Genomic DNA, 13,043 nt, shown 5'->3' with positions numbered 1-13,043 from the left:
GGGGGCAGAGACATTCAGCAGCTAGCAGAAAGGGCTCTCCAGGGCAGCTCCTGGGAGGGGCCTATCTGAAAATGCCTGTGGAGGGCTTTGTGTAATAAAGCACCATCTCAACAGATGGCTCCTGTCTCCTCCTTCATGGGAGTATGCTAAAACAACCTCAGTGACTCGGAACCACAGTCGCTTCCCCCCTTGTACTGAGTTCTTTTTCTCTGGCCCAGCGTGCAGTGGTCTGTGTTTTCTCCTTCTCGTGGAACAAGGTAATAAATAACTCGAAGTACTTTCAGATTGCCCTGCCACGTGTGGAGAAGGGCAACAGAGTGAATCTGTACTTCCGGCTACAGTACTTCCTTTGCTACAGGTCACAGACATTAGGCAAAAATGAGAGGGTGTGGGCAGCAGGCAGGGGCAGGAGGAGGCAGGGGCAGGAGGCAGGGGCAGGAGGGCAGGGGCAGGAGGGCAGGGGCAGGAGGGCAGGGGCAGGAGGAGGCAGGGGCAGGAGGTAAGGGCGGGGGGAGGCAGGGGCAGGAGGAGGCAGGGGCAGGAGGGCAGGGGCAGGAGGCAGGGGCAGGAGGCAGGGGCAGGAGGCAGGGGCAGGAGGGCAGGGGCAGGAGGAGGCAGGGGCAGGAGGAGGCAGGGGCAGGAGGTAAGGGCAGGGGTGGGTGGGTGGGGAGGCAGGGGTAAGGGAGCTTGTGGGTTCCTGGAGCTCCTGGGGCACAGCTGCAGTCTGGAGGCCAGCAGCTCCTTGCATCTGATCCAGGCATTTATTGCCAAGCGGCCTGGCTGCCTAGTCTAGCTCTCACCTAGGAACTTGTGAGGTTTGGTTTCTCTGCCATTGCCACCTTGGAGGTGGCACTATCACAAAGGACAAAATCAGCGTAGTTATTTCAGTGACGCTCCATTTGCAGGTGCTGGAATGGCCTTTCCCCCTCTGTTACAGCTCAAGCCCCAGGGGAATTCTGGGGGAAGTAAATATTTTCACTACCACATTTAGAAGGGTAGCACTAAACATCTGGAAAGGGGAACCCCTCAAGGCAAGGGTATTGTTTCTGAGTAACATGAAGTGTCTACACCGTGTGTGGTCACAACTAGCTGTGACTGGGACACCAAGGAATAAATTCAGAGAGAATAAGGAGGTCTGACATTAGGGCCAGTAAGATACCCACATGAGAGGCAGAACAAGAGAGATCCAAGTGTGTGTGTGTGTGTGTGTGTGTGTGTGTGTGTGTGTGTGTGTGAGAGAGAAGGCGGAGCACAGTGCTTTTATGACAGTGAGATGACCCTGCACGATACATAACAGTGATATGTGCTGTTACACATCTAAGTGGAAGGACAAAAGCACAATAGGAAAGCATAACGCAAAGAACAGGCTTTAACTAATAATTGCGTGTCAATAGCGGCTTACCAATAGTAAGGATTGTGAACTATTACCCGCAACCGCTAATATCAGGGGGCATGGTTAGCAGTGTGCATAAGAGAATCTGTGCTTTGCTCACTGAAAATTATAAACCCGAAGAACTGTTCTAATATATGTCACCCCCCCTTCTGAGACTGGTGATACAGCTAATTGGTACGAGATTTATCTAGCATGTTGAGACCTGGGTTTGATATACAGAATTAACAATATAATGTTTATTGACTGAGCAAAGTCGTACTGAAAATGAATCTAGGAAAAATACAATTATGTATTTTACTCGTTCTATTTAGCATTTTATCAATCCTTTGCAAATATGTTAGTTAAACTAAAGATATATCACCCCAATCAGGAATGATTAATCAATCAAATCCCAGAATCCTTTGGTCTATTTTGTTCTATGATAGAGCTGTAGGAGCAATCACAACCAAGGCCTGCGGGAGCAAGAGGTTCTGTCTTTATGCACTGCATCATCCTTCCTCTGTGAGAAAGGACACTGGACCAGCTACAGGAGAACCAAGAGAATCAATGTCCACACACCGAGCACACTGCACAAGATGCGTACTTGGTAAATTCTCGCTCACACAATTTTCCACATTCAAATTGAACATGCGGGGCTAAGGCCGTGGGTCTCAGTAACACATTGCCACTTATCTTTTTTCTATTTCAAGGATGCAGGATGCTCCTCAGCCTCATTTATCTGCAGGAAATTCCCCTGTAGCCCTAAATCAGAGGGTGAGCTCTCACAGGAAGAGGAGGGGCAACACAGTTCTGTGAGGGAACGACCCTCGGACGAGGAACTGCCTCCGTCAGACTGCCCTGCGGCCCTGTCTATTGGACATTTTATTGATAAAAGATTGATGTGAGTGGGCCAAGCACATGGTGAGAGGCATCACTCCTGGGCAAGCATTGCTGGATTGTCTATGAAAGCAGGCTGAGCAATCCAGTGAGCAGCATGCATTCCTCTGTGGTCTCTGTTTCAGCTCCTGTCTCTGGCTTCCTGCTTTGGCTCCCTTTCATGACGGAGTGTGACCTATAAGCAGACAGACCCTTCTCTCTCTTAAGTTGTTGTTGGTCCGTGTTTTACCACTGGAACAGAAGCTAGTTAGGGCGTAGCCCTTTGAGAAGCGTGTTCAGGTGGAGGGACAGAGCTTAGGCATCCCTATTGTAGTAGCCAGGGCAGCTGATAAAATAAACCTTGACAAACTCAGATTAAAGATCTAGAATGAAGAGAGGGTCTCTGGCACACAGTGGGCCAGTTTGGCCTGAAGCCACTGCTTAGCCGATGCAGCCCAGTCCTGTTGTTGCCAGACAGTTGCAGTCAGCACAAGGCCATGTGTGAGTCAGTCCTGTGGCGATGAGACAGCAGTGTGCAGACTGGAAAGCACTGAGAAGCTGAAGGGTGCTCACAATGCGAGCCTTGCCTAACCAGCCCCCTCCACAGGCACAAGAGGCAGTCCAAGACACTCCACGGTCTTAGCCCCGAGGGCAGCATCCGCCTCTGGCAGTCTTGAAGGAACACGTAGAATTCACTCGGCAATCGCGCTGCCTTAGACCAAGTGGAGGTCTAATCAATCTTGGATATAAGACCTGAAAAGAGGATAAAGGAAGGGAGGAAGGGCGGGATGCCAGGGATGGCTCTGAGCTGTCTGGCCTCTTACAACCCCCAGACCTTGGAACTCTGCTGGTAAGGAAGACTAATGCAAGCATTTGAGCAGCCAAGGCAGAATGAAACAGACCAGAGCTCTAATTTTAGAGTATAAAGGATTTTTTTTTTAAATCAAGGCTATGCTTGAATCTCAATAAAGCCTCAATAAATGTACTTCCCTCTAATGCTGGTATGACTGATACACTCTGATACAGACATACTCTATATATGCTATTATTAGTCAGGTTATAAGAAAAATATAGAATACTGACCACCTTCAATGTATATACATTGTTATCTGTCCGTGGCCAGTAAATAGCTGACCAACCGTGTGCACTAGCTAGGGAGGTGCATGTCTTTCTGCTCAGCAAAGTTGTCCGGTTCCCCCTCAGGTGGCACTTAGGACACACTTCATAATACAGCCCATGGTCTCCACTGCAGGCCATCATGACCGGCTACTCCTGTGGCCTCCATGTGAGGACCCCACCAACATTACTCAGGAGTACCTCACCATCAATGGCAGCCTTCCTCACTGCCAGAATTCTAGCGTGCACAGTTGCCTTCCCATGACATAATCTGCTTGGTCTTGAGCAGAGTATTTTCTCTAACTTCCCGGGGTTGGTCTGAGAGTACAGACTGTGTAGTTCAGACTACAGTTAAGCCACATGAAGGCTTAGACTTAGGATAAATGACATCAACTAAGGACAAATGATCCTTAGGCTAGCTCACCTGTAACCTTAGAGCTTGCTGCAAGGACCAACTGGTGGTGAGCCCTCCTCCAAGGACTAGCACGGTGCTTGGAAATAGTAAACACTCAAGAACCCCTAGATTTTCCTCCAGTCTCACATCATCTTTTTTTTTTTTTGACCTTAAAGATTCTTCTAACTTGTCACCACTGAAATAAGAGCTGAAAGAATGTAGGCTCAGGATTTTAGGCTGGCTTGACTTTCCTGGCATCTTACAGCTGACTGGTTTACTCGGGAGCACCCTTGCAAGTCTATAACACACAGCCGACTGGTTTACTCGGGGGTGGGGTGGGGGGGGCACCCTTGCAAGTCTGTAACACACAGCCGACTGGCTTACTCAGGGAAACCCTTGCAAGTCTGTAACACAAGACACCAGGGGCTGTGCACTACACTTCATCCCCTGAAGGGCTTGACGTCACTTGAAAGTCATGTTTAACAATATAAATTTACCTGCCTTTACTATGTTAAATCAAGCTGAGGATTTAAAAAAAAGGAAAATTTGAATATTTGATGCTTAATTTGACTTTTGAATTGAAACAAAGAGCAGGTGGTCAGTGTAGGAGCGCTTTTAAGACAGAGGTGTTCTGGTGAGAGGGTGCCTGTGTGTGTGAGGTGGGGGAGCAGAGACAGAGAGACATAGGCAGGCAGGCTCCCATGCTTCTAGAACTGTTTGGGTTATGCCACAACAAACACACAATCAATGGGCCTTTGGTCAACAGAACTGGGAGGTGGCACAAGCTTTTCTGTCACTGCTGTAGTTGTTATTGACAAGCTGGTAATGACCATGCTGTAATGTGTCACTCACACTGAGAGCATTAGCACTGCTTAAAGGTCAAAAACAAATTCTGTTAAATGCAGAATTCCTTAGGAGTCAGAGGGAAGATTCAAGATCTTTTAAATCCAAGTTCACACTGTACCCCAGGACTAAGCGAGACATTCAGTATTGATCCTTACCGTAATGCCTCATATTAAAATACTTACTCCTAGATTGAAAAACACTGGCTTTCCAACAGCTAGCTGGTATTGCTGAGAGCAGAAAGGGGTGACCTGAAAATGTTAATGCCTATGAGAGGAAACACAAACTGGAGGCAAATTTGGACCAAATCAGAGCAAAAGTGTACTCACTCTGTGACACTCTTACTAGCTCGGTCACACTGAAAACACCTGACGTGACAAAACTGTCCTGGAAGCCCAAATGTCCTGTGGAAACAAAAACAGAAGAAAACCAAGCGTCATAAACAGCGAACACTGCACAGCACAAGTGTAAACCTCATTGCGATATGACTAAGCATGCGGGGCCTACGTGCTCACTCATCGGCTCCCTCTGGGCTCCCGTGGGAGGGCACAGTCATCTGGTAACAGACACAGCTTCTGAGTTGAGTCTGGAGGTTGCGGAGAAGTTTTGATGCAACAGCTGGGTGAGTTTTTTGAGATGGTTAAAAAAAATTCAACAGGAAATCTGAAACAAAAGATAACTAAAGGAAGGAAGGAAGGAAGAAGAAAGAAAGAAAAGAAAAGGAAAGAAAAAGAAAGAAAGAGGTGACCTTGAGGCCTTAGCAATGCCAGCCCAGCATCCCTGGGACTCAAGCAGGTCAGCAAAGCTCCATAATGGTTTAAAAAATTCACTACAGAAATGCCTGATCAGATTTAGTTGTCTGTTCATTTCAATCAAATGAGGTTTAAAGATATTCCCTTTTTTTTCCCCTAGAGATCATACAGAGGAAATGCTGAAAAAGCCTGACAAGAAATACAAATTCAGTCTTTGAAATGTGGAAACAAATGTGTATACAAACAAAAATTCATATTTGTTTAGAGAAAGTGTTTTTTGTGTTGGTTGATTTTTTTAAAATGAAATATGTAAATGGTTCAAAATTGTTACATCTTTGAATTTTGTGTTTGTCCCATTCTAGCTGAATATAATTAATTTTTTCCTAAAATGTCTGATCCTTGCATCTATCTACAAACTCTGTACAACGTCATGGTGTATTCAGGACCCTTCAGCTTACAGTGGCAAGCGGTGCCAGGCTAAGACAGGCACCTTCCATCCTCGCACCTGCAGCTTGGGTTCCGTGTGTCTTAGCACGTGTGTTCTACTTGAGAGGTTTGCCTGTGAAGCCAGCTTAACTTGTACTTGCTTTATAGTGAGTGTGATGCACAGGAGCAAGTGTTAGCTGAAGACATTAAAAAAAATAACTGTTCTGTGCAATAACACGCATACTTTAAGAAATTCAGAAAACGTAATCTGAATGCACAACAACCCATAAGTAAGATGTGTACGCTTCATAAAATCCAGATTCCACTCCTCACTGAGGGAGGAGAACGGTGTGCGTCAGAGCGTACGCACCAGAGAGCTTCCTGGCTATCACACACGGAAGTGGACAGGCAGCCATGTTTGAAAGGCTCGTCAGCGCATCTATGAGTTCTTCTTTCGATTACAACAGAGTTTTGAATTAGGGAGTATTTTTAAAAACTGAGTTTTAAATTGTTCAGTTAACTCTGACATAACATACAATATCTATGGTACTAAAAGTACTTCTAAATTTTAGGATATATAGAAGCCATAACCTGCTATTTAAAATGAAATGGTAAGAGTTCATCTTAAAAGTTCTTAAGGATTTTCACTTATCAAGGCAACACACAGTCGGGTGTAACTTATACTTAGGGGCTCTTATTTGGTAAGTACTGGAAGAACTGCCTCTTGGGTTAAGAGAACTGAAAAGCAAAAAGTTTAGCAAATAAATAAAAAAATTCTCTTAAAGAGGTCTTGTCACAACAGATCATAACATTTCTTTTTTACTGGGCACCATTAAGATCACATTTATCTCACAGACCATAAAAAAGGAAATCCGGCTATCATGTAAACGAATGTGGACTCAGTCCACACAACATCCAGGAAATCACGGTGGAACAGGAAGTGCAGGGCTTTTTTTTCCCTCATCTCCCTTTGTCCCATAAGTTATAGCTTGATAGTTGCTTTAATATCAGACCCCAAAAGCCTGTATTTTAAGAAACTACTAATAGGAATTTCAGAATGGAGTAAATATATACACAGACCTCTTAATCTGCCATCTCAAAGTAAGTCTATCTTGAAGATTAGTTTGACTTTGAGGCAAGGATTTGCGGGGAATGTGACTTCTGTTTTCACTCACCAAGCAAATAAATTTGTGGAAACTAGATCCATGTTTAATTTGTTCATCACTGGAACCTCTCAGTTTCAAAGTAGCTAGTAAGTATTTGTGAATAAAGCGATAAGTGAATCTTTAAACCAATAAGGCTCAAATCTTTTCCTTTTGCTAAGGTCTCTCCTGGGTTGCAAACATCTACTCCTCACAGGTAGCCTCAGATCCAATACATCCAAAGTGTTTATCTTCCTGTGTTTTGATATCTTCCTCACTGTGGCATATACAATTGTCTAATGCCATGCACCCACACAGATACAGCAGTCTCTGCTGTTCCACTATGCGCGGTTCCACTTTTCCCGCCATTGAGGCTGAGAGTGTCGGCATATGTCAGCGCCATGTTGGGGAGTCTCCACACCATCTTCTCTCTACTGTCCATTTACTCATTTTGGCATCTTCAAGACTCCATTCTCCAATTTGAAGCCAGAACCTTCTCACCGGTCGGCAGATCTGACCGTTCACTCACTCTCTTAACACATATCTACCAAGCAGCAACCATGTGCTGTGCTACATCTATGGCCCCTGATTTCTGAGAGTCTGCAGTTCAGCCACAGGGACAGCTAAAGCCATATAAAAACAGGTTATTATAAGTTAAGTATAAACAGGATAAATTACAGGATGATGAGCTCTTTGTCAGATGTGCAAAGGCTCTGGGGTGGGACAGTAGCAAGTACAGAAGTGGCTGAGACAAAGCCAGTGTATTTGGTGTACACTGGCCTGTTGAGAAAGCTTGCAAGAGCCCCGCAGGAGTAGCCCCAGCTCCTCCTTATGCTCTTGCTACTCCCTTCCTGTCCTTCAGGACTAAGCTCTCTTGACATCTCTATCAACCATCTGTCCCAGCTGACCTCACCTCTGGAAGAACTTCTTTCTCTGTCTTCGGCACTGACCAGGTGTGCTGTGCGTGGCTCTGAGACATTAGCCGGTACATACAATGGCGGGTCCCCCTTTCTCATATTGAGTGTGCCCCTTTTGAGCTGGCAGAGTCTATTCTGTGTCACTGTTGCTCCAGCTCAAGAGAAGATACCAGGCAAGCAGGAAGTACTTAAGCAGAAATCAAACTGGACTCATTTAAAAAAAAATATAAAGTCACAAAATTTGTTTGTTTCTCACATGTTTTGTAATAAGATTGAAATAAACCAAGCCCTGGAAAAATGAAACCATCCAAATAAAACCAGCTCATGCACATCTATTCCTTCCCAACTGAACAGGACCATGACAGGAAAAACAACCCACTTCCATGTAGCTTTTTCTGGAGAGGGAACCATTGGTCTGGGAGGCTGAACACAAGTGGAGTCAGAAGGCGGACTTTTTTGATGAACATTGACACCTGCCCCAAGAAATCTAGCTCCGGACTTAAACTAGGATCATGGTGACTGAGGACATCGCTGTGAAAATAACATCACCCTTCTTTCAGCAGCCTACCATCTCAGGGTGAAACAAAATTTGAGTGAGTGCGTGGGAATGAATGTATAAAACCCAGAAATGTGAAAATGAAGCGTATTCCACACGCTCTCCGAGGTAGCATTTCTTCACAATATAACTGAATCATCAGATTTTATGTTTAATTTGTCCCGGACAGACAGAAGGGCTATGCAAATGCTCAGTATTTAACGTTCGGGGCTAGTGTTGCTTCTTCCCTAGTTATGCAGACATGCACTGATGAACTCTGTTAGGCAACAGCAGTAAGACAGGAAACGTGAGGTGGTGGACATAGTTACTAAGCAACCCAGGCAGACTAAGCCTTCATTCTCATACACACCGAGTCACAAAAATCGCCTTGCATGGAAATCACATTGATGGGGTTTGTTTCAAGATGAAGAAAAAGTGGAAACAAACAAAAAAACAAACCCCAAAAAGTACATTTTGGTGGTTTGAAATTCAGATGTTATTAACGTTAAAGATTTCTGTAAACTATGGAACTAAGTAAATTCAATTAACTCTGGGAAGGCTTCAAGATTTCCCTTTTGAACAGAGCCTCTTGGAAAGGACTGGAAAACACAGACCGCTGTTAAGTGCGCCTGAGATGCATGCAGCGGTGGACCGCTCAGTGGTCTGGCTCAACGTCCTGAACCAAAGTTCAGAACTGGATAGGAGGCCGAGATAGGAGCAGGCCTCTCTTCTTTTTAACTAACGTGGCTAAAAGGTCCTTCACTTTCGTTCAATGAATCCCCAAGTAGAGTGTAGGCTTCAATACCTGGGAGCCAGCCATTCTGGGCGTGAGGGGAGGGGCCTGACTGGCGAGGCTGACTGTAAAGAGAAATTCTTCCATGAGTACTCAGAAGCAGCTGTCCTCTTTACCTCGATGGCAGCCAGCAGTCATTACAGAAAACACCATTCTCCTGAGGTCGAACCTCATTTTATGGGAGGACTGAACATCTATCTACCTTAAGGCAGGGCAGGAAAAGCTTGCTTTGCTGAGATATGCCAACCCTGATGAACTGCCTATACGTCAGGGAATAGGGCCAGGCAAGCCGTTTTGAAGGCTGGCCATCAAAGAAAGCCGAGTGTCTCCACACCGTGAAGTGTGCACCTGAGGAGGATATGGTCAAGGCTGCATACAAGACTGGGTGCCTCTCATGCTCAGACACCAAGGTCCTCCCTATCCTAATTGTCAGATCCTATACAGGTGTGTGTGTAAGCTGACGGCAGTCTACGGCTTCATTCACTGATGACCCCCATTTCTTTTCTTCTAAGTAACTGAGTCTCCACCAGTCTCCACCAGTCACAGGATAAGAACGGAACCTTCCAGGCCATGTTCCTCTCCCACTGAGAAGGAAAAGGGTCCCTTGTTTTCACTTTATCTGCTCCAGCAGGAGGCTGGGTGTCTTGGGATGTGCTAGCATCTCAGAGGCCACCTGTTCCTTTAAAAACAAAAACAAAAAACAAAAACCTCCTTCCTGGGGTTCAACTCCTCCTCTTGTGTACTCACCAAGCCTACAAATGCTTGAGGGATATAGCTGCATGTATTTCACACGTGCTCAATAAATAAGGGGAAGTTAAACTTGACTTTGGCCAGAAGGCCGAAAATCAATAAGGTGAAGTTGTAAAGGATTTCTGTCCCACTTGTCCTATGCCACTAGTCCCCCACCTCACTGACATCATCTCTGACCTCTGTCAGTAAAACAGGTCATTGCAGCAGCTTGAGAGCCTCCATCGTCAGAGGGCCCAGCACAGTCCTATTCTATCTGTGTCCTATTTGGTCAATGGCTTAGATAACCTTATTTGCTGGGCTTCTATTGGAGCATTTAAATTACTGTGTTATTACTGACACAGCAATCGTTACTTCTGTACTCAGTTTGGGTATCTCAGAAAACAGATCTTTTAGGAAGCTAAATGGAGGCATTTACTTCTATGGGTTCAATAAAGCTAAAGTCTAACTTCAGCCTAGTTTATGTTATATGATGACTAAATTACTTGCCATTCACAGGAGAATATTGTGTATTTATGGACTCTGGAATAATTCTTTGTACTAAAAACCGAAGAAATCAGATCTCTATTTGTAAAGACACAGAAATGATGTAACATATTATTTTGCGCCGAGAGTAACCTTTGTGGTGGTGAAACAAATCAAGGCATATTCTATTTGCTATATAACTTTGCGTGTACCTGAGCCAAAACTACTGATTTTTTTCCATTTTGGAATCTGGTACAAAAAATTAAGAGCTTCATACCAGTTCTAGTGCACAGTGTGCTCTACAAACATGCTCTTAACTATTGTTATATGGGGCGAATGTGCTTGGATATGAGCTTTTAAATTTGCCACACCCCCTGGCATTTTCTTTCATACATATCTGCTCAGGCAGGTAACCTGTAAGGCCTTGTAGGCATATGTATTTGTGATGCCAGCTAAGTGTCAACTCCTTATTTCCTTACTACCACAGTGGAGGAAGCACGGGGTACGGCAGTCAGCGTGCATCTAAATAGAAGCTGTCGTTATTTCATGATTGGAGAGTTTATATTTATAAACCTTAACCACATGCTTAATGCCTCTCAGATCTGCCTTCTAGAATTGCTTTTAAGCATTAGTTTCCAAGATGACCCAATCATATACCCTTTTGGTTGTGAGCAAAAATACCCTGCATGCTATTCTCTGGTGGGTTCCATTCTCCATACTGAGATTCCTATCAGCATTCACCAAAATGTATTATGAAGAACCCCTGCCCCGAAATGCCCCAGCAGAAATTAAAACAACTAACAAATACCTTTAACTAATATATGCACAGAAAGCTGAAGGTGGAAAACACTATTTCATTCACTGTTGAAAAACCACAAGGAACATTTACAACCTAAAGTCCCTACTTACGCAATAAACTTCCTTCCTAAGATCTAGCTTGCTATTTCCCAGTAACTTAACAGGGTTTAGATTTAACTGGGGCAGATGTTTGTTCTCAAAGTGCATGGTGTGCGCTGCCTCGCCCCCTCTCGCCTGCGTGTGGCTTGTGGGCTAAGGGGAGCCTGGAGCCTGAGGCCGATGAACACTGTTGATGCGGGACCCAAGGACAGTCCACATCCTGCAGTCACCTGACCATACTCATTAGGGAAATGGATCCATAGATCCATAGGTATTACAAAGCAAGGGTCTTATCTGAAAAAAAAATATTTCTGCAGTCTCTCTGTGGGTGGTATTCAATTCCATCAAAAGTATACTTTGCCTAGCATTGGCTACACTTGGTATTCTGTTCAAGACTAATTGTAAGATAGCTAATTCCTACTACAACTGTGTGGTTGGGAATATAATGATTTTTATATAAATTATAGACATGATAGTAAAAAGCTGAAATTGAGATTTTTCAAAGATTTGCCTAAAATCACTCAGATGGTGTGAGAATTGCGATTGGAATGAAGCATTGTTAATTTTTTCCTACATAGTATTTTATTCAGTCTATCATAGGTAGTGTGTTTATTAACTTCTGCAAACATATCGGTATATTTAATTAAACTAATTTTGATTGCCTGATGATTTCCATATAGAGTTTATTGTTTGGATTACAAATGGTTGATAAAAGAACTATATTTATTAGCAAAACATCTAAAATTCAGAGTAAATTTTTTAACTTCTTGTTATATTTGTGATTATTTGATGCATGATATCATGGGACTAACCTAGAAATGAAAGGAAACACCAAGGCCAAAAGGAGTGACAAATACTATGTTTTGACAAAGATACTTAGATTAATAAAAGTCAAGTGGTTTTTAAAAAAAAATTAAACAATCTATTAAGTATGTTTCTTCCACTTGAAACCAGTTCTCCTCCTCCAGGCTGAGTGCTCTTCCCTTCATTGTTTTGTTTTTGTTTTTGTTTCCTTTTTTGTTTGTTTTTTATGATAGTAAATTAACTTCCCAGTCTCCTCCAAACATTTAGACACAACATAAATGGATGCTTTGCAAGTAGAGACCCGTGTTAGAACTGAGAAATAGTAACTTTTTATTTTGTTTTCAAATAAGCCGTTGACATATCAACAAATGGGGAACGATTTGCATCCACTAAGCTAAGCCACTATAGTTAGCATAGAAGAAGTAATAGTCTACACATTTGATTTTTAAAATTTTAATTTTGGTGTTTTTTTAAAATTTATTTTTAAATTAATCTAATTTTGAACCAAAAGGAGGGGGGGCAACCTTATTGCTTTCACGTTCTAAATCAAAACTGCCTACCTACACGGACAGTAACAACTGGTAATTGACAAATGGCTGGAGCTATTTGTAATAATTCCAGCTTCTACTATGAACCCTTGCATACATTAGGGAAAAATAAGGAAATTTATTCCCCGAATACGTCTGAAACTGATTATCTTAAATGAAGGAGACAGGAAAGTGGGTCACCCGCGGGCTACCCTGGTTCATGGGTGTAAGACAGCAGATAACCTTCAAGGCCCATCACCCTGTCTTTCCTTTTTGGGCCTAATTCATGTGGCTGTGAAACCATTAACAGAGCTCAGCTTGCCAAACCAGTGTAAGGCAGAGGCACTGACAAGGAGACACGACGGCCAGCAGCTGCGTGCCAGTTTTAAGATGCTCAAAACTGATTTTGGTTCACTAAGCACGGATAGCAAATCATT

At 43.7% G+C, this 13,043-nt stretch overlaps 1 protein-coding gene and 1 long non-coding RNA gene across 7 annotated transcripts in view; one reads left to right on the top strand and one right to left on the bottom strand.

Moving 5' to 3' along the window:
• Window positions 1–13,043, bottom strand: part of NFIA (nuclear factor I A) — a 348,862-nt gene that overhangs the window by 114,051 nt on the left and 221,768 nt on the right. For all 5 annotated transcript variants that reach the window (XM_084780596.1, XM_084780597.1, XM_084780598.1 and 2 more), the window contains one exon: window positions 4,931–5,005. In XM_084780596.1, coding sequence (XP_084636722.1) covers window positions 4,931–5,005 — 75 coding nt within the window. The remainder of the gene's footprint in view (window positions 1–4,930; window positions 5,006–13,043) is intronic.
• LOC311597142 lies at window positions 112–7,478 on the top strand. Of its 2 annotated transcripts, XR_014779108.1 has the most exons (4): window positions 112–257; window positions 1,819–1,979; window positions 2,083–2,273; window positions 5,514–7,478. It is a non-coding gene; the product is annotated as an uncharacterized lncRNA (long non-coding RNA). The 2 variants fall into 2 exon arrangements; XR_014779109.1 differs by lacking the exon at window positions 5,514–7,478 and having other exon boundaries at window positions 2,083–4,059.

The sequence above is a fragment of the Acomys minous genome (genome assembly GCF_964271855.1).
Source record: "Acomys minous genome assembly, chromosome: 1".
NCBI classification, from domain to species: Eukaryota; Metazoa; Chordata; class Mammalia; order Rodentia; family Muridae; genus Acomys; species Acomys minous.
The sequence above is the reverse complement of the archived record's forward strand: the minus strand, read 5'-3'. Positions and strand labels throughout refer to the sequence as shown.